Here is a 21784-nt window from a genome sequence, read left to right as displayed (position 1 = left end):
TATGTCTGAAAGGTGTTTGGTTACTCTTATTTTGACAGGGTTGTTTTTACAATGTAAAATGCTCTGCATTTTGTGCAGCTTGCCCACTATACTACAAAGCTACTACTGCAGTTATAGCAGTCACTGCAGACATATTTCTTTTTTGAGTTTGGACATATAACATAGGTCTTTTGTCTCATATATGCACAGCATCTATAGACTGGGGGGGTGCAAGGAAAGGTTCCTACCTGCAATTCTGTGGGTGCACTAATTTATTTTGCATTTTCTACCCAACTTGCAATGTTTCTTCCTTTTCAATAAACGAAGGATGGCTGTCTAGAATTTGACTGATAGATAGTTTTCCCCAATGATACTCCAGTTTTCAACCATTTCTTTTTTCTTTTTATTACATGTGAATCTCTGGAATAAATTAGAATCATACTTCTTTTATGTTTGTCATTTCCTTTACTGATGTTCGGTTGTGTGGCTTGTAATGGTTTCCTTCTAGGAGGGGTTCACCACAGAGCTGGATCATTATTTTGTTTGAGGAGTTTAATGGGTTCCATTACATTGGCCAACAAATTCTCACTGTATCCTCTTTCTAGAAAATCTTGCTGCAGTTGATCTAGGTTGGTGAGAAATTGGTCAATCTCTCCAGAAACTGTGGTTATTCTCATTCCCAGTGATTTGATGACACTTTTTATAGTAATTTTGGGTGCAAGTAGTAGTAGATTCACTCGTGTAGGTTTTCTGTGCAGGTCGTTCTTAAGCTTCTCCTCTTTTCTGTCCCTATAGATGGTGACGTACTGGAATTCCACCTTATTATAACTATAGCGGTTGGTGACGTGTAAAAAAGTCTGTGGTGTTTTCAATACAAAAGTTAAGCAGCTTATCCATGGAGCCTTTCTATGTAATAAAAATACTGTCAATAAAATGATAGTAATAATCCATGCAGTGATAGAATTCTGAGGAAAAGACTGTGTTCTCTTCCCATCTTGCCAAGGCTATATTGGCTAAGCTAGGGGCCATAGCTATCCCCCTTGCTTGTTTATACCATTTATGACTGGAGTGAAAGTAGTTGTTGGTGAGTATTATATCCGGCATATTCTCAATAGCTTTAATTTCTCTCTGGTTGGTGTCAGTCCTGAAGTCCATGTACTCTTTCACAGTCTCAATACAGCCGTTATGAGGAACAACAATGTATAGGGGTTCCACATGAATTGTGACAAGTATCATCTCCGGTTGCATTTTTATCTCTGATTTTTTCCAGGAAATCAAGTGAGTCAAAAATGAAGGAGGCAGTACTAGTGAACTGTTTAACCTTAAAATATATATCGGTGGATAAAGTATCAGTGGCTGAACCAACTACTGGGCAATAAGGAGGATTCTCCACCTTTTTCTGAGATTTTAGGATGCAAAAGAATTGTGGTATCCCAGGGTGGGGGATTGTCAGAAAGCTAAACAAATCACCGTCTAGAACTTCCTCTGAGTTAAGCTTGTCCAGTTTGAGGTCAAAGACCTTGTAAGCTCTTGTGACTTATTCAGTATCTATTCTCTTTGATTCCTTAGCATATTCAATGTGCTGATAGGATTTCTCGGTGTCTGTAATGGAGATGCCATCACTCTTGTCTGCTTTCATAATCCTTCTTGTCTTCATGGAGGCATTTTAAAGTGGACAGTTCTTGTGTGAGATTATAAAATTTCCTCTTGCAAGGTTTAGCTAGAATTCTATGTATACTGTCCTCGCGCACGCACACTCACGCAGTTGAGAAGAGCAAACATTCACATGAACAAACAATTTTTATTGGTGTAAAAAAACTGAATGCTGATGTGGGCAATATGTTCTTTTAAATGGAGTTTCTGCTGGCAGTCTTTTGCATGGGATCATGCGGCAGTGGGGTAAGGGAATTTGTCCTTACCCTGCTGCTGTGCAATCTCAGAGTTAGCAGTTAGCACATATAATTAGCAGGGTGTGTGGAGGGGTGGGGAGTGAATAGGATTCACTTTAAAGTGATCACTCTTTTAATGTTCACTTGTGAATGCGCATGAGACTAAATTAATAGTTGCAGTGCTTTTAATCAAGAGAGTTTACTGGTGTGTTTTTATATCAAAAGTTGTTTTAGTTGAAAGCAGGACATTGTCAGAAGTAGGAGCATCAACTGTTCCTTTTTCTGTCAGCTTTGTGCTTGTGTTCATAAGTGACACTGTTTTAATGCCCGAACTACTGGATATACCGAAAGTTTCAGCATTAGGGGTGAGTGTGTGTGCATGAGTGTATGTGGGTTAGGGTTAGAGTGAGGAGAAGGGCCTGGGATAGATTGAGAGTAGTACCCATTTGATGGTGTGAAGGGCTGATGTTTTAAGGTTAGGGTTAGAGGAAAGGGTTTTTCCTAAGGTAATGTATAGGGTTGGGATTAGAAATAGAATCTTCACTGTTAAGCATGTTGTTAAAATATCTCAGTAACACTTCAAGTGCCTATATTAACTTATTTTTCTCTTCTGTAAATATACTATTGAGTTTCTTTCAGATTATTTCACTTTTCTAAATAACCTTTCATCTTCCATTTGCACTTGCAACTTTATTTTAACACCAGAGTACACATTCTTTAGCAACTATACCTTCTTCATTGCCATTTTATTTCATTTTATGTTCCAATTTTTTTTTTTTTTTTTAAGTATATTGGCTCAATCCTGTCCTCAGTAATATTATTAGCCTCGTTTCAGATCCAGCTTTCTTTATAAATCTTCTTTCCAGTCAACAAGATCAACAACTAATTATTTATTTTTTTTTTGGAAAAGAAAGGGACAAGTTATGAAGAAAGCAAATGCTCTTGCTTTGGAGATTCACATTAACTTCCTAATTTTATATGTGTCTTAATCATTTGCCATCACATGTAAACACGTACGTTTCTCTGCTGGGGCATCCCCATGACACCCTTTGCCTTTCTTTCTCAATCTGTTATATACCATTGCAAAACTTCACATCCACTCAAATCATTGGAAGTAGTTCTTTTACTTACCTGATTCTTTGGCTTGTATGCATTTCGTCTCAGTTCATTTGAACTATTTCTATAAAGTATTTATTTGATTATATTATGTGTATATACTTTTTTACACTGCTTCTTCACATGTATATGAACTGTTTATAATGCTACAATGCCTTGTATTTGCTTTTGAAATGCACATTTTTTCTGCACTTTGTATCTGCCCACTAGGTAGTAGTGTAACTAGGGTGGTGCAAAAGGGGCAACTGTTCCAGGTACAAAATCTCAGGGGGTACATTTGAGTATTCTACAGTACTTTCCTGTACCAAAATTCTTGTGCAATCACTTGAGTTAAGAGTTTTTTCTTTTGCTCTTCGGTTGAGAGCTGGGGGTGTATGATTTGCAGATGTGACTTCCTAAAGTAATTTGAAGACCGTTTTCTTTTTTTGCTCTTTAGTTGAGAGCGAGAGGGGCATGGATTTGGTGGGGCATGCAATTTTATGAGCCCAATAGTGGGTGCTAGATGAGCCAGCTTATGGCGCTGCCACTAGGTTTGAGCTGTGGCTGAAAAGGGTCCTCAGACCAGGTCACCTACCAGGTTAACAACTGAAAAATAAATAAAATTATTTTGTAAGAAGCAACCATCCATCAGTACATTCCTGTCACATAGTTATTCCCAGTGAGAGGATCAGTTACTTCATTCATTTCTGTTCATTGAACAACTTTCTTTAAACACCCCTGCCATTTCTGTCATCCCCAGCATGGCTGCAATGTTCAAGCTTTCAAATTAAAACACACAACCAATTAATCCAGAATTCCCATTAAATATTCCATCCATGGTAGTAGTTCCCTAAAGAATAGGATTTACTTCCACAGCTTCATTTCATCAGGAGCATATAATTAATACATCTCCTGCATGTAAATCAGAGCCACATAACAGCTTCTCATCCTCATTGCCCATTATACAGACAGCTACTCATACTTCAATCTGTGTGTCATGAAGTCTGCTGACCACTTATAACTGAGCCTAAACCCTACATATATTACAGCTGCCTGTCACACCAAGCACCACATGATTTGTGATCAGGTTTTATCAAACTGTTTCACTCTGCATTTCAGCTGACCCATCATCTCTCATGCATTTTACTAACAGTTCATTTGATGGCACATAGACAATTTAACAAATATAACTGATATCACCTCCTCCAGATATCACTACTTGATCATTTAAAGTAAGAATGTCAGTGCTAATACTGTAAGAAAATACTTGTTTCCTCTGTTAAATTTTTGTTCCTATTGCATTTGTGTATTACCTGCATCTATCCAGTAGCCATGTATGTACACTTGTCCCAAGGACTTACTTGTCATCTAGGCTATTAATTATAGTTACAGATATATCCAGTATAAACATTATGTCATTAAGTTGTGTTACTTAATCAGATACATTTTTATACTACTTCCCCCCATATGATGGGAGGCTTAAAAAATTTTTTCGCACCTGTCAGAAAAATAACACTTACAATGGGCCAAATTCAGTGCACTTTGAGGCACACCAGGCAAGAATAATTATTTCAGAAACTGTCTGTACATATGTACCAACAAGATAAACCTAGAAACCAAGCCAAATATTTTTTCTGTCTCTCTAAGAAGCAGGAAGTGTTGAGAAGAAACATTAGTAATGTACAGGAACCAGGATTCCTTATTCTTTTAAGAAATACCCCATTGTTAGTGCAGTAGCATAACATACTGAAAAAATAAAGAATTATTTAACTTACCATACTAATATTAAGAAAGCTACTGATATTGTAAAGATTATCCAGTTGAAGAGCAGTATAAATTCCAGTATTTGCTTTGCACTTTCTGTAAGAATGGAAAAAATTGCAAAATTAGTCAATTCACTTCAAGGAGCACTGCCTGTCAAATACTTTCTAAAGATTCTAGAGTATGTTTTGTTTCTGCCAACACAGCAATGGAGGTACTTTACCACAATCAGCCAATCTTACACAAATGCAGCAGTTAAGAATGGATAACAGAAAGAAAAGTGCACCTCCTTCAGAATGAAAAATCATAAAATTAATAAATAAATAAATATCAGTATTGTGTGTAGTTCTGCACACACCGAGACATAGTTGTCATAAGCCTTTCATATACAAGTAGTATGAGCAGGAAATCCAAATTAAGAGAAGTAGATCTGATTATTATCATGGTGTTCATAGGAAGAAGTACAGATAAATGCAGTTACATAAAAACAACACACAGCAGTAGACATTCCAAAAAACATAAGACAGTAGATGCGCTGATGGGCTGTGTCATGGTGGAAGTGAATTATTGTGGAGAAGGAATATAGGAGCAGAAAACATCCCACCAGGTGAAGGACTGACAGACCAAGAGAAACAATGACAGACTAGGATACAACAGGAGCAGCTAAGAAAAGTTCATATACTACATTAAATGGAGAAGTGGTATACAAGTAAACCAGGAAAAAGCAGTAGAGCTAATTCAAAAGACTAAACTGACAAAGTAAAGGGAAAATTATTTGCAAAAGTGTTTGGGGCAGGCAAAGAAATTCTGTAGCAGCTCTCTGCATTATTGGAAAACAGGGAGATAAAGTCAAGAAAATGACAGACCAGGCAAAATAATAAAGACATTTTCATTTATATATTTACTGGAGGGAAGCAAAGCAGGGTACAGGCATGGAAAGCCACAACTAATTCAGCTGTGGATAAATAGACAGATGGAAAGTGGTGGAGTGCAAAGGAGGAGAAGAGACATGTGAAACACTCACCAAAACAGTAGATCTTACACAAGGATGCTGGCAGTGCTAAATGTATATATTAGCTTTAAGAACTTCCTGGTCATCTGATTGATGCCCCGGAGTATAGTTGTGACAGTACAGTATCTCTTCTCATGATAGTTCACCTCACCTTGGCATCAACTATAAAGTGGGCTTCTGTCAGAGAATAAGCAACATTCCTTTACATCAACAGCTTCTATGAGAGAACGTCCACATCATCCCTCTTCACCTAGACTGGGTGAACCAAATAAGAGTGTAGCAGAGGTATGGAGAAGTTAAGAGAAAGTGGATGGGCTGCATATGCTCTGCAAGAGTCCTTTTACAGATCTAGCATTATGGAGAATACCCTACACAAATGTACAATGTTAATCTAGCAGCAAGAAATATATTATAGAATGAATCCAATGCGTACAGAGGAAGAAGCACAAAGCTTAAGTATTAGAATTAACAAGATCATTACCTTTAAAACAGATCTTTAGAATTCCCACTCAGCCTCAACAAGTCTCCAGACTACAATGCCTTGTGAAGGTATGGATAGAAGCTTATGCTAAAACGTTACAAATGTCCTGCTCATGAACATCTCTGGAAACAAAAGCCGCTGAACTGGCTGCTGCAGTTCTAACATGAGTACTCAAGGTACCCGACAGACATTTTTATATCTCTTATAATAGAATGAGATACAGAATGCATGCCACTTAGCAGTCCACTGAAAAACTGTCTGCACTGCCACAGAAGAACCTAGTCTGGGGTGAAAAAAGAAAAACACAGCTATCCTGGTTGTCACAGAGCTCCATGCAGCCTACACAAAAAAGACCTCTTAAAGTAACTTTCCCTTGAAATGGTACACTTGGATTTTTCTGTGTTCAAACAGTGCCCAGGAGTTTTTTTTTGTCATACTGAGGAACATGATCTTACTTAAGCAGGCTGATCAAAAACTGCAGATGTTGGAAACAATACATGGTGATGTTTACACTGCCCAAGACCTTTTGCTGTATTTGAGCTTGAAGGAATCAATCATGGAGATAATGATAAATATGGACCATTTTTATCCATTTGGTGGCTACGACCATAACCAGGCATTTCATAAAAATCCTGGCTTGAGCAGAAAATAAATACACTGGTAGTGCCAGGGCACAACTCAACCTCAGGATCTTTCAGTGGTCCTAATTGGTACAGACATACAAGTAAACATTCTTCAGGTCCAACATATCCGGAGGGCTTCCAGAGAAGTAATGGAAATAGTGACGGTAGAAGTGAGCATCTTGAATAAAGGTACACTCAAGAAGAAGAAAGATTTTGATAGGTCCTGAATCACTTTACATGGCCCATCCTTTTGAGCACAACAAAAATACGGGGGAAAAGCTAACCATTTCTTCCTGCTTTGGGAACTCTTATCACACCTTCATCCTGCATCTGCTGAACAATGGCTAAAAAGACATAGCTTTTCCTTTGGAACTGGGAACATTTCCATAAAAAGGCAAGGATGTTCTCTCTTTTCTGCATCACTTTGCTATAATGATCAACATCCACCTGTCTGCAGTTATCCTTGACCAGGCTTCCCAGAAGTGGCTCAATCTGTTTTCCAGTGGGATCCATTAAGATGGCAGCCAAATGAGTAACATATTCATTAGAGCTCTTCTAGTGTGAAAACTGATTAACAGCTTAAAAAAGCCAGTAAAACTTAGCATTTGGGTAAAATTCGGTTACTGGCTAGTATTACAATGTCTCGATGACAGCAAAGAAGAAATTTGGAAAAAGTGAGTGACAGTCAACCAGAAAAGAAGAAAAAGCTTTGTTTGGGAAGCAACATGCAGCTATTCAGCAAAAAGGTGTTTAAGTTTCAGCGTTAATAAAGGAGATGGCTTCCAGTAACTAATAGGAAAATAAATTAAATGCACTCAGAGATTTAAAGTGAGAAATTTAGGGAATATATCAATTCAAGTGACAAAAGGCTAAAAAAAATGTAGGTAGAGATTCAGATGAGCTTATAAAACTGCAGCCAGATCGTGGTTTCCTGGCTGCACCAGGAAGAAGCCATATTAAAGTCAGTGCCTGAAGAAGTCGCATCCACTCAGCAGGAGGATTACTAGTGCTTTTAAGAAATCTCATTTTACCTACCTTAAGAGTAGACTGGTGCAAACTAATAAAGAGCTTAAGACGATCATTAGGAAGCTCAAAGCTGAATACAAACTTAAAATGGCCTCTAAAACCAAAAATAACAGCAAATTCTTCTTTAACCATGTCAAAAGTTTAAGACCCAACATCCAACAGTGTCTGGAGCTAGTCCGCAGTAATACTGTCCACAATGACACAAAGGAAATAGCTAATATCCCAGATGACAAATTTATTGCAAATGTTACTCCACCCACAGTTATACATATTCCACAAATTCTGCAATCCCACCCACCTCTTTAATAACTATGGAACAAGTCCTCTCAGCCACCTGAAAAGCTAAGAACTCCTCAATCCATGGGTCTTGATAACATAACTTTCTTTATTATCAGTACAAAATATGGCCTACCTGAACCCTTACTTAACCAATTTAATTGTACATTCCCGAAGCTTGGAAAACAGCCATTGAAAATACTGCTATATATTACAACTCACCCAAAGACCCTGGTAATTATACACCCATTAATCTCACTAATTTCATATATAAAGCTATCATCTCAAATCACATTAACCTGGGCATTGAAAATCTCTTAACCCTGAACCTTCATTAACTTGGTTTTGTAAATGGAATGTCTTACCTTTTTAACCTCATTAACGTCTTTGAAAAAGCCACCAAAGCAGTGGATAGAGGTTACACAGTGCATACAGCATATCTAGACCTGGTCAAGACTTTTGACACTACTCCCCATGCAAACATTATCGGCTGACCTGTACAATAAACTCGCGGTTAACCGGCACCAATGGGGATTGGTAGATGCCAGATAATGAGAAGTTATGTACCTACCATAACGTTCCATGTTAGTTGTCTTCTCTCGCCTTCTTTCTTGCTTGATGGGTTTGGAGCCGATCCTCGGCTCCGACTCAGCACTTGCTAAGCTCGAGAGTCACTTTTACCAGCTCAAGGCAGCCCCATATCCCATGATGCAAGGCGGTTAGTACCCAGATCTCGTCTGATGACAAAAGGGCAATAGCACCTAGCATAAAAACTTCCCAAAGGAAGAAAGAAGGAGAGAAAAACCTGCAGGAAGGTAGAAGGACCAGCTCTGTATGGTCTTCAGAACTATCATTCTCTGTAGAGAAAGGTCTGTCCAGGCCTGGGGGAAGGAGGGAGGGTCAAGAAAGAAGGCAGAGAAGACAACTAACATGGAACGTTATGGTAGGTACATAACTTCTCAATGTTAAGTTGCCAATCTCGCCTTCATTCTTGCTTGATGGGACCGCGTCCCTAGCACCTCTATCCTGGGTGGCTCAATGGAACAGACTCTTGAGGACTGTAGAGCCAAAACAGGCTCTGTCCCTGGAGGCCAAATCCAATTTGTAATGGGAAACAAAAGTATGAGGAGTGGCCCAAGTGGCCGCTGCACAAATAGTGTCTAAAGGAAGTTTAGCTTGAAAGGCTGTAGAAGTAGCTAAGCTTCTGGTTGAATGTGCTTTAGGTTTTGAGCACAGCAGTTTTCCCCTGAGCCGATAAATTTCAGAGATGACAGAAGAAAGCCATCTAGATAAGGTCACTTTTGAGACAGGAAGGCCTTTCTTGTTATCAGCATAGGAAACAAAGAGTTGATCGGATTTCCTGAATTGTTTTGTCCTGTCCAAATAATATCTGAGTTGGCGATGGACATCTAGATAATGTAGTTTTTGTTCTGATCTGTTTGAGTAGTTTGGAAAAAATACAGGGAGATCAATGGATTGATTCAAATTAGACTTTGAGGCGACCTTAGGCAAAAAGGTCGGGTTAGTTCTCAAAGATACTCTGTCTTTGTGGAAGACCAAATAGGGGGGGTGAACAGATAGAGCATGAAGTTCAGACACCCTCCTAGCCGATGTAATAGCTACCAGGAATAAAGTTTTCCATGACAGAAATTTCAGGGAACAAGAAACAGCTGGCTCGAAGGGGGGAAGAATCAAGGATGTCAGCACTAAATTTAGGTCCCATTGAGGAGGAGGACTCCTGACTGGAGGCTTTAGGAGGAAAATTCCTTTCAAGAAGGCTCTGCAAAGCCTGTGGGACATAATGTTGTGATCTGCGAACCCGACATGAAAGTTCGAGATAGCAGCCAACTGAACTCTAACTGTGGAAGAAGAGGAGCCCGCATGAAAAATCTCCGCTAAATAATCCAAAACTGCTTGAACTGGAGCAGTGAAGGGATCAATATTCTTGGCTTTAGCCCAATAAGAGAAACGTTTCCATTTGCTTGTGTAAATCCTCCTGGTAGAGGATTTTAAGGAAGCTACTAGGATGTCTCTAACAGGGTTAGAGATCATAGGAAGCCTGGCTAAGGAAGGAAGTGGAGCAACCATGCTGTGAGGTTGAGAGAAGGGATAGACCGGTGCAGCTGACCGGATTGGTGAATCAGAAGATCTGGCACTGGGTCCAGATGCCACGGCTGCACCAAAAGGTGACGATGGAGGAACGGAAACCAAATTTGTCGAGGCCAATAAGGAGCAATGAGAATCAATTTGGCTCTCAAAACGGTTGCTTTCTGGATGACTTGAGGGATCAGAGGAAAAGGAGGAAAGGCATAAAGAAGTCCCTGGGGCCAATCCTGGGTCAGAGCGTCTCTGGGGGGATGGCCTGGCAGTGGGAAGAGAGAAAAGAAGTCTGGGCATTTGCTGTTTTGGGAGTAGCAAAAAGATCGCAACATGGGCGACCCCATTCCAGAAAAATCTCTTCCAGTATAGATTGCTTGAGAGACCACTCGTGAGGCATGAGAATAGCTCTGCTCAATCTGTCCGCTAAAATGTTGGTTTTCCCAGGGATGTGCATTGCTACCAGAAACCGATGAGAGGAGATCGCCCATTGCCAAAGTCTGAGCGCTTCTCGACACAAGGGGTAGGATTTGGTTCCGCCCTGTTTGTTGATATACCAAACTACAGACATGTTGGCTGTGTGAACTGCAATTGTCCCACGGGAAGAAAGTCGCTGAGGGCTTGCAACGCTAAAAGCACTGCTCTCATCTCTAGGACATTTATGTGCAGGTGGTATTCGAAAGGCTGCCATGTCCCATGAACCATCCTGCTCCTGATAATGACCCCCACCCGATCAGGGAGGCATCCGTGGTGACAATGGCTACGGGGGATGGGGGTACAAAGTGTCTGCCTTGGTGAATCTGGGGAGAAGTGATCCACCAAGCAAGATGATTCTTGCAAATCTGTGTCACCAGAATTTGGTGACGCATTGGAAGTTGTTGATAAGACCACTGAGTGAACAACATCCACTGAAGAAGGCGCATGTAGAAGCGAGCCAGGGGAAGAAGAGTAATGGCCGCAGCCATGAGGCCTAACACCTTTAGAACCATTCTGGCCTGTACCTTCTTGTTGGCTAGAATGATCCTGACGTGACTTTGAATGTCTGCAATTCTTTGATCTGTAAGGGTAGCTGACATCCGAACAGTGTTTAAGTTTGCGCCTATGAAAGTAATAGACTGGCAGGGCAATAAGGATGATTTTTCCGAGTTGATCGAGATGCCCAATTGAGAACAAAGATTTATTGTGTAATCCCTGGCTTGAACAAGCTGATGCCTGGTGGTGGCTGAAAGGAGCCAGTCGTCGAGATACGGAAACACCTGGAATCCTTGACGTCAGGTGAGCCGTGACCACTGCCATACATTTGGTGAACACTCTGGGGGCTGTAGTGAGACCAAAGGGCAGGGCTCTGAACTGGAAATGACTGGACCCCAGCCGAAAGCGGAGAAATCTCCTGGAGCCGCCTGTGAATTTTTATGTGATAGTACACATCCTGAAGATCTATTGAGCACATCCAGTTGTCCTTCTGCAAGAAGGGCAGAATTGACTGAAGAGTGACCATTCGGAATCTTGTCTTTCTCACAGACTTGTTGAGTCTGCTGAGATCCAATATTGGTCTCCAGTCTCCGCCTTTTGGGGACCAAAAGAACCTTGAGTAGATTCCGGCTCTGAATGATCTGTTGTAACTGGCTGAATGGCTCTTTTTGCAGTAGTTTTAAGACTTCCAACTCTGCAATTTCCCTTAGACCGGTGGTACATCTGGAAGGGAATTTGGGTGATAGAAAGGACTTTCCTCGAAGGAATTTTGTAACCCTCGGATATGATCGACTGTACCCATCTGTCTTGAGTGAGGCAACGCCAGGCTTCTGGGTACAGCGATATCTTCCCCGACTGCCTCCAAGGACGGACAGCCGGGCAACATCTCAGGATGCTGAAAGGGCTGGTCAGAGATAGGCTCTCTACTTCCCTGGTTTTGTGGACCCCTCTACCTGTAGGGCTAGGCCTGTTGTTGTTACCCCTCTGCCTCTAGGGGTAAACTGACCACGTGAACCGTGTGACTCCTTGGGATTTATGGAACCACATTTTGCCACCCTTCTGTCCTTTGGGGTAAGGTCTAGAAGGGGTGGAAAACGGACTCACGGCAGAAAGAGTTTTGCCGCCATGCTCACACCTGGTCAACGCTTCTTCACTTGAGGGCCAAACAAAGCTGACCCATCAAAGGGAGAGTTTGTGAAGGACGCCTTAAAGGGTTCTGCAAAATTACAGAGCCGCATCCAGGCTTGGCGCCTAAGAGCCACACCTGTACCTGCGCCCTACTCGCCCATCAGCAGCATATGATATCAGACACATGGAGGAGTTAGCAATGGAGTTAAGGGTTCCTAGCTGCTAAGCAATTTTTCTTGAGCCCCTGCAGCTGTAGGATCCTGTACTACTTCACCTAGCTCCTTAAGGATATCCCTCTGGAGTCTGGTGAAGTGACAAAGGTAGTTCAGCTTAACGATAGCAAAGGTCGCTGAAGAGAACATCCGCTACCATATCTATCCATGGTCCTAGAGTCCTTATTAGGAGGATGGACAGGTACGGAAGGATCTGCAAGTTCCTTCTTAGTGGCCGCCACCACCATGGCATCAGCAGGGACACCTTTGTGAGGAATTGCTTGTCCAACGGGCAGTAATAAAATTAGAAGGCCTCCTAGGGACTGGCTCTACAGAGTCAGGAGCAGCCCACGCCTTTCGAGCAATAACCTGCATAAGGGGGTCGAAGGCGGAGACACCCAGGAGGTGGAGGGCCGAGATCCAAACGTCACTAGGTATACTGACTCATCCTCAGAGAGCTTATTGTAGGGCCAGTCTTCCCTCTGTGTAATGAGTTCTAGGATCTCTGAGAAGGAGACATCCTCAGAGGGGGATCTTGGGGATCCCTCTGACTCATCTAAGTCAGTATCTGAAGTGATAGACTCGGGGAGTCTACGTGTTTCCTCTTACAGGTCCTTCTTCCGCGGAGGATCTCCTGACAAATCAGGAGAATCCTCGGAAGAGGGGTTCTTCCCAGTGGGAAACCTGGAGGCGGAGGATCTCTGGGTCCGGAGCAAGAGAAGTGGCAGAGATGTCTACAGGCACCATAGAGGGAGGAGCTAAGGGAACAGACTGCTGGCTGAGTCCAGTGGCCAGCACACTCCATCACCTCAAGGCTCCCTCCCAGGGAGGTCCGAGAGAACCCGCTCAAGAGCCAGGAACTCCAGGACCCACCGAAAGGGAAGGCTCGAGCAGATGTCGGAGCCGAGCTCACCAAGGTCGAGGCTCCAAGGGGAAGAGTGGGTCGGACAAGGGTCCGATGCCACTCACCCTCGGAGGAGACAAGGAAGCCCCACCACGAATCCCTCTAAGGAAGGTCTCAAGAGGAGATAAGAGTAGAGGCTGAAGGAGCAGAAGGGGTATCTGTCCCTCAGCCGTAGCAGAAACTATTCCCGAAGACTCCAACCCAAACTCTGGGGTAGAGTCAAGGAGGAACTGCAATGGGTGTGGACTAATAGTCGCCTGTTGAGACGGACTATGTAGCATTTGGGCCAGTGCCTGTGACATTAATAATCTACTGACCACTCTCTAAATCATGGTCAGAAAGCCTGGATGACCTGGAAGATCGGCTCTGATGGCTCCGCTCCGAGAGAGGAGAAGCCGGAGCCGAGTATCGGCTCCAAGGAAGGGGACCTAGACCTCTTCCACGGAAGGAACCATCGGAGCCGATGAAACTATAGAAACTGTCAGAGCCGACAACTTCTCGGCACCGGCAGATAGTTTCGATGCATCGGCTCCAGCCGGAGCCGATACAGACTTAAAGGTAAGTGTGTCGGAGCTGATCGGCGCCGACACCGAAGCCTGAGCCACATGGTGATCGGATCCAATCGGAGCCGACAAGTGGTCGAACCAGAATCGGCACCGATAGCCATCGGTGCCGAAGGTTTGTGTAAACCAGAGTCGGCTCCAGCCGGAGCCGACCTCGACTCTGATAGACTCGGAGCCGAGGCCGCAGGCTTGGACACAGAAGCCTGGGCCTTGGAAGACTTTGAAGTCTTAGATGGAGCCGACTTAGCCGGAGAGCCCTCCGGCTTAAGAAGGCCCCTCAAAATGAGTTTATTTCTCCTTTCCTGCAGGACTCTCTGGCTAAAAGAATGACAAATCGCACAGGAGTCCTGCAGGTGGAGAGGTCCCAGGCAGTAAAGGCAAGAAGTGTGACCGTCTGTCAGAGACATTTTCTGACAGCACGAGTCACACTTCTTAAAGCCCGAGACCCTTTCCTTAGACATGTTAAAACACACTCACACAAAACCTGTCCAAGAAATTTTGTAATCCCAAAAGGGAGAAAATAAACTTTTTTCTCACAAACACACACACACACACACCCTAACAAGGGATGGATGGGAGAAGGCCTGACTAAAAAGTTTTGGAAGATAGGGAAATTTAGTCAGGCAAGGACCAAAACTAGTATAAAACTATTAAATTTAACTATAACTATAAGTTTAAACTGAAAAAGGGGCAAAAGTATTAGTGTATAAATCACTTACCAGGAGCTGGTAAAAGGAGGACCTCATCAGCTTAAGCGGCAAACGAGATCGGGTACTAACCGCCTTGCATCATGGGATATGGGGCTGCCTCGAGCTGGTAAAAGTGACTCGAGCTTAGCAGTGCCGAGTCGGAGCCGAGGATCGCTCCAACCCATCAAGCAAGAATGAAGGCAGATTGACAACTTAACATCTATAGTTTCTGGTTGCTTGACAGTTACTATTAAAAATAGGTCTGACCAATACTGTAGCATATACTACTTGTTTAGTATGACTTATTCTTAGCTTGGGGAGAGAGGGAATTTATTCCTATCTTCCTTTTAAAACTCTAAAATGTAAAGTATGTTTCTGCAGGGGGGCAGAAAGTGCAACACATGAAAATTTAACTGTATTTCTTTGACGGTTTTTTTTCTGGTTGCTTGAGTTCCGGTTAACTGAGAGTTTACTGTAACTCTGATTACAAATCCGTATCTTGCACACTGGATAGCTAACTAGTTGTCTAACAGAACCCATGTGGCTTGAGTCGCAACTTCTAAAAGGAATTTATAGCCATTTGGGATCGTCCACTGACCCATAACTGCTCCAACATGGGCTAGACCATGTTAATAATGGTGACAATAATAATGGTTTCAAATTAAATGTGAAACAATGTAGTATAATTAACTTCTCATACAATACAGGTGATACATCCCTCCAATCGACACTGTCGCAAGAATTCAGGCACTCTTACTGGTAATTCCTTATCTGTTAAACTGTTGTGCTTCCAAAGTAGTTCAAGAAAGTTTTCCATCTGGCTCATCTAATTTCCAAAATGTATCTATTTTAGACTTAACTTCCTGTCCTTGTATCTCATCAGAGCCATTACTGAATATAAATGCCCTTTTGTCATGTTTATGCCAAACATATCATTCAACTAGAGAGAGCTCAGAGATTCCTAACTAAAAAGATCAGTGGCCTCAAAAATCTTGGTCATCAGGTCATAGTGACAGCCTTTTATCTGTACTCAGATTCTTATAGAATCCTCTATGGGAATACAGTACATGTCTAGCCTTTCGCCATGAAAGATAGGACTCTCTTTGAATTACTATTCCTTCACAGAACAAGCAGAACAACAAGGGATACCATAAGATACTATTGGCATAACAGATTCATAACCTAACATACCCCACCTCTACAGCAAACTTCTGCTACTGGCCAAGCAAGCACCCTTAACACTTTCAAAATAAACCTAGACAATTGGATGGGCAGATTCAAATTCTTCCCTACTCTGTCTTGTAATGCCCTCTTGAGGTTGGGGTGCAATTTTTCTGAATATCAGTTACTGGCTAGGCTGATAATGGACTGCAGACTGCTCTGTGATTGGCTCTTCAGGGAGCAACATGTTCAATGACTATGACTGTTGGTTTTAGGTGGGAAGAGAGACCCAATGAGAAGCTGCAGATATGTGAACATTAGTATAGCTGAAATGAAGGAAAGGACTGGCCAAACATCAGTATTCTCAAGAAATGTTGCAAAAATAGTAAAGAAAGAAGTCAGAGCATACAGAGAAAATGTGTGAAATTTTCTTCAGTCTTGTTATTGTATTGCATGATATAGCATGCACTCCAGTTGTACAATTCCGTAACAAAGGATGATTCAACACTGTTTTGGTACTTAATTTGTAAATATTGTGGTATTTTGGCAGTAAGAGATGTCTACATAAAGTTTCATTCCAATGGGCACAATAAGCAGAAGTAATGTGGTGGTTTGTGCCCACGGTCCAATGCTAAACTATAAATAGGGTCGGTAATTACTGATGGCAAGGTTCAGAAATACACCAGGGAGGTTTTTTTTGTGAATTTTATCATGGATTATGTTTGTGATACAATCATTTGATTGAAGACTTCTTATTAATGTGCTGAACATAATATTTTATGCACCATATTTTACATTTTGTTTTCTTGTTTGCTTCTCTTGTAAGTAACATGCATAAATTTATATATGTTATTTAGCTACTGTTATAATTATATAGTGTATAGCACGGCAACATGGAGATCAAGGTGAACCAGTCTCTGCTAGCTAAAATGACTTCATTACAGTTTTTTGCTTCCTCAACTGCCACTTCACTAAAGTTTCAGAGATGGAGAGTCCTGTGGGCTGTAGTGATAGGTGGAAAACTTGTGGTGCTAAAGCAAAATAAATACAATACCAACTTCATTCTAGTGAGCTGTAGTAAAAGATCACTCATGAATCCATCTGCTATGCAGCATGGACATGTTGCATACATGGATGCTGGACTATAACTTTTGCACTAGAATTTTTAAATTCGACAAAAAAAAGAAAAGTGGATATATAGACAATGATTACATCTGCACCTACTGTAGATGCAAAGAATGTCATAACATTGGATAATTCTAGGCAATATGTATATGTGCTTTTCTTTTGCATAGGTTGGGAGATGGGTGATAAACTTAGACAAAGAATATATTTGCCTCACTTTCATAGGAAAACTGAAGTTAGATTGGAATGAGCATGTATACTTTATTTTTACAAGGAATAGGATTTGTGTCATAGGTTGGTACTAGGATATCGACCTAAGGCCTATACAGGCCTAGCTACAATTCCCTGGCTATTTCTTCCCACAGTATTTACTTCCCTGGACCCCTGTCTAGCAGGGTGACTGATGTGATCCCCGGGGTGAATTTCCTATCTCCCATCCAATCATCAAGGTTCCTTATGAAGAGGGCCAAAAAGGTGCTTTGCTTGACATGTATGGGCAGTCTATTCCAGAATGTGGGGAGTCTCTGGATCAGAAACCTATTCCTCCAGCATGTTTTGTTCATTGTGATGATTAAGGTTTACATCCCTGGAGCATGTGGCTCTGAGGGATTGGGATTTCTTTAAGTGTAGCATGTCCAATAACTCTGGGTTTGACATGGCCTTGTATGTTAAGCAGAGATCACCTCTGAGTAGACGATATGCGACAGAGTATAGTCGGAGTTTTTTAGATGGTCAGCATAGGGCATCTGCTTTAGGCCTGTGATTCTTTCATGAGGTATTTCTGCGGCCGCTCCAGTTGTTGCAGATGTCTTGAGAGGTACATACCAAATGGAGGGTTCTATTCTATAATGGGTCTAATAAAGCTGAGTACAGTGGGACAATGACCCCTTTTTCTGGATGAAAAGCTCTTAGTGATGAGGTGTGCCATAGGATTTCCTGACTGTTGTATGTGGTGATCAAGGTGAGACCACTGTCCACCTGTGTCCCTAAGTCTCTTATCACACTTTCGTGTTTAGTGTACTACCACCTATGTAGTAATTCATGGGTACATATTTTTTCCCAAAGGGGATAACTATAAATTTCTTGGCATTGAGCTTGAACCCATGGCTCTGCACCAATCTTCTGTTTCTGTAAGGCCCTTTTGTAGAGTATCCATATCATTTGGGGATTCAATAATGGCTCACAGTTTGCAGCCATCTGTGAACTTTTAGGTTTGGGGGGTTTTTGTTTGGGAAGCAACATGCAGCTATTCAGCAAAAAGGTGTTTAAGTTTCAGCGTTAGTAAAGGAGATGGCTTCCAGTAACTAATAGGAAAATAAATTAAATGCACTCAGAGATCTTTAAAATAAGTGAGAAATTTAGGGAATATATCAATTCAAGTGACAAAAGGCTAAAAAAAAAATGTAGGTAGAGATTCAGATGAGCTTATAAAACTGCAGCCAGATCGTGGTTTCCTGGCTGCACCAGGAAGAAGCCATATTAAAGTCAGTGCCTGAAGAAGTCGCATCCGCTCAGCAGGAGGATTACTAGTGCTTTTAAGAAATCTCATTTTACCTACCTTAAGAGTAGACTGGTGCAAACTAATAAAGAGCTTAAGACAATCATTAGGAAGCTCAAAGCTGAATACAAACTTAAAATGGCCTCTAAAACCAAAAATAACAGCAAATTCTTCTTTAACCATGTCAAAAGGTTAAGAACCAACATCCAACAGTGTCTGGAGCTAGTCTGCAGTAATACTGTCCACACTGACACAAGGGAAATAGCTAATATCCTAGCTGACAAATTTATTGCAAATGTTACTCCACCCACAGTTATACATACTCCACAAATTCTGCAATCCCACCCACCTCTTTAATAACTATGGAACAAGTCCTCTCAGCCACCTGAAAAGCTAAGAACTCCTCAATCCATGGGTCTTGATAACATAACTTTCTTTATTATCAGTACAAAATATGGCCTACCTGAACCCTTACTTAACCAATTTAATTGTACATTCCCGAAGCTTGGAAAACAGCCATTGAAAATACTGCTATATATTACAACTCACCCAAAGACCCTGGTAATTATACACCCATTAATCTCACTAATTTCATATATAAAGCTATCATCTCAAATCACATTAACCTGGGCATTGAAAATCTCTTAACCCTGAACCTTCATTAATTTGGTTTTGTAAATGGAATGTCTTACCCAGCACTTTTTAACCTCATTAACGTCTTTGAAAGCCACCAAAGCAGTGGATAGAGGTTACACAGTGCATACAGCATATCTAGACCTGGTCAAGACTTTTGACACTACTCCCCATGCAAACATTATCGGCTGACCTGTACAATAAACTCGCGGTTAACCGGCAGCAATGGGGATTGGTAGATGCCAGATAATGAGAAGTTATCTACCTACCATTACGTTCCTTGTTTGTTGTCTTCTCGCCTTCTTTCTTGCTTGATGGGTTTGGAGCCGATCCTCGGCTCCGACTCAGCACTTGCTAAGCTCGAGAGTCACTTTTACCAGCTCAAGGCAGCCCCATATCCCATGATGCAAGGTTAGTACCCAGATCTCGTCTGATGACAAAAAGGGCAATAGCACCTAGCATAAAAACTTCCCAAAGGAAGAAAGAAGGAGAGAAAAACCTGCAGGAAGGTAGAAGGACCAGCTCTGTATGGTCTTCAGAACTATCATTCTCTGTAGAGAAAGGTCTGTCCAGGCCTGGGGGAAGGAGGGAGGGTCAAGAAAGAAGGCTTAGAGAAGACAACTAACATGGAACGTTATGGTAGGTACATAACTTCTCGTTAAGTTGCCAATCTCGCCTTCATTCTGCTTGATGGGACCGCCCCTAGCACCTCTATCCTGGGTGGCTCAATGGAACAGACTCTTGAGGACTGTAGAGCCAAAACAGGCTCTGTCCCTGGAGGCCAAATCCAATTTGTAATGGGAAACAAAAGTATGAGGAGTGGCCCAAGTGGGTCAGCTGCACAAATAGTGTCTAAAGGAAGTTTAGCTTGAAAGGCTGTAGAAGTAGCTAAGCTTCTGGTTGAATGTGCTTTAGGTTTTGAGCACAGCAGTTTTCCCCTGAGCCGATAAATTTCAGAGATGACAGAAGAAAGCCATCTAGATAAGGTCACTTTTGAGACAGGAAGGCCTTTCTTGTTATCAGCATAGGAAACAAAGAGTTGATCGGATTTCCTGAATTGTTTTGTCCTGTCCAAATAATATCTGAGTTGGCAATGGACATCTAGATAATGTAGTTTTTGTTCCGATCTGTTTGAGTAGTTTGGAAAAAATACAGGGAGATCAATGGATTGATTCAAATTAGACTTTGAGGCGACCTTAGGCAAAAAGGTCGGGTTAGTTCTCAATGATACTCTGTCTTTGTGGAAGACCAAATAGGGGGGGCGAACAGATAGAGCATGAAGTTCAGACACCCTCCTAGCCGATGTAATAGCTACCAGGAATAAAGTTTTCCATGACAGAAATTTCAGGGGACAAGAAACAGCTGGCTCGAAGGGGAAGAATCAAGGATGTCAGCACTAAATTTAGGTCCCATTGAGGAGGAGGACTTGACTGGAGGCTTTGGAGGAAAATTCCTTTCAAGAAGGCTCTGCAAAGCCTGTGTGACATAATGTTGTGATCTGTAACCCGACATGAAAGTTCGAGATAGCAGCCAACTGAACTCTAACTGTGGAAGAAGAGGAGCCCGCATGAAAAATCTCCGCTAAATAATCCAAAACTGCTTGAACTGGAGCAGTGAAGGGATCAATATTCTTGGCTTTAGCCCAATAAGAGAAACGTTTCCATTTGCTTGTGTAAATCCTCCTGGTAGAGGATTTTAAGGAAGCTACTAGGATGTCTCTAACAGGGTTAGAGATCATAGGAAGCCTGGCTAAGGAAGGAAGTGGAGCAACCATGCTGTGAGGTTGAGAGAAGGGATAGACCGGTGCAGCTGACGGATGGTGAATCAGAAGATCTGGCACTGGGTCCAGATGCCACGGCTGCACCAAAAGGTGACGATGGAGGAACGGAAACCAAATTTGTCGAGGCCAATAAGGAGCAATGAGAATCAATTTGGCTCTCAAACGGTTGCTTTCTGGATGACTTGAGGGATCAGAGGAAAGGAGGAAAGGCATAAAGAAGTCCCTGGGGCCAATCCTGGATCAGAGCGTCTCTGGGGGGATGGCCTGGCAGTGGGAAGAGAGAAAAGAAGTCTGGGCATTTGCTGTTTTGGGGAGTAGCAAAAAGATCGCAACATGGGCGACCCCATTCCAGAAAAATCTCTTCCAGTATAGATTGCTTGAGAGACCACTCGTGAGGCATGAGAATAGCTCTGCTCAATCTGTCCGCTAAAATGTTGGTTTTCCCAGGGATGTGCATTGCTACCAGAAACCGATGAGAGTGAGATCGCCCACAAAGTCTGAGCGCTTCACACAAGGGGTAGGATTTGGTTCCGCCCTGTTTGTTGATATACCAAACTACAGACATGTTGGCTGTGTGAACTGCAATTGTCCCTACGGGAAGAAAGTCGTTGAGGGCTTGCAACGTTAAAAGCACTGCTCTCATCTCTAGGACATTTATGTGCAGGTGGTATTCGAAAGGCTGCCATGTCCCATGAACCATCCTGCCCTGATAATGACCCCCCCACCCGATCAGGGAGGCATCCGTGGTGACAGTGGCTACGGGGGATGGGGGTACAAAGTGTCTGCCTTGGTGAATCTGGGGAGAAGTGATCCACCAAGCAAGATGATTCTTGCAAATCTGTGTCACCAGAATTTGGTGACGCATTGGAAGTTGTTGATA

At 42.2% G+C, this 21784-nt stretch overlaps 1 protein-coding gene across 1 annotated transcript in view; it reads right to left on the bottom strand.

Moving 5' to 3' along the window:
- PROM1 (prominin 1) overlaps positions 1 to 21784 on the bottom strand; it is a 1709767-nt gene that overhangs the window by 668679 nt on the left and 1019304 nt on the right. The window contains 1 exon segment of the mRNA XM_044062202.1: positions 4739 to 4823. Coding sequence (XP_043918137.1) covers positions 4739 to 4823 — 85 coding nt within the window.

Source organism: Protopterus annectens, chromosome 2.part1, assembly GCF_019279795.1.
Source record: "Protopterus annectens isolate FY-2018-M chromosome 2.part1, PAN1.0, whole genome shotgun sequence".
NCBI lineage: Eukaryota > Metazoa > Chordata > Ceratodontiformes > Protopteridae > Protopterus > Protopterus annectens.
The sequence above is the reverse complement of the archived record's forward strand: the minus strand, read 5'-3'. Positions and strand labels throughout refer to the sequence as shown.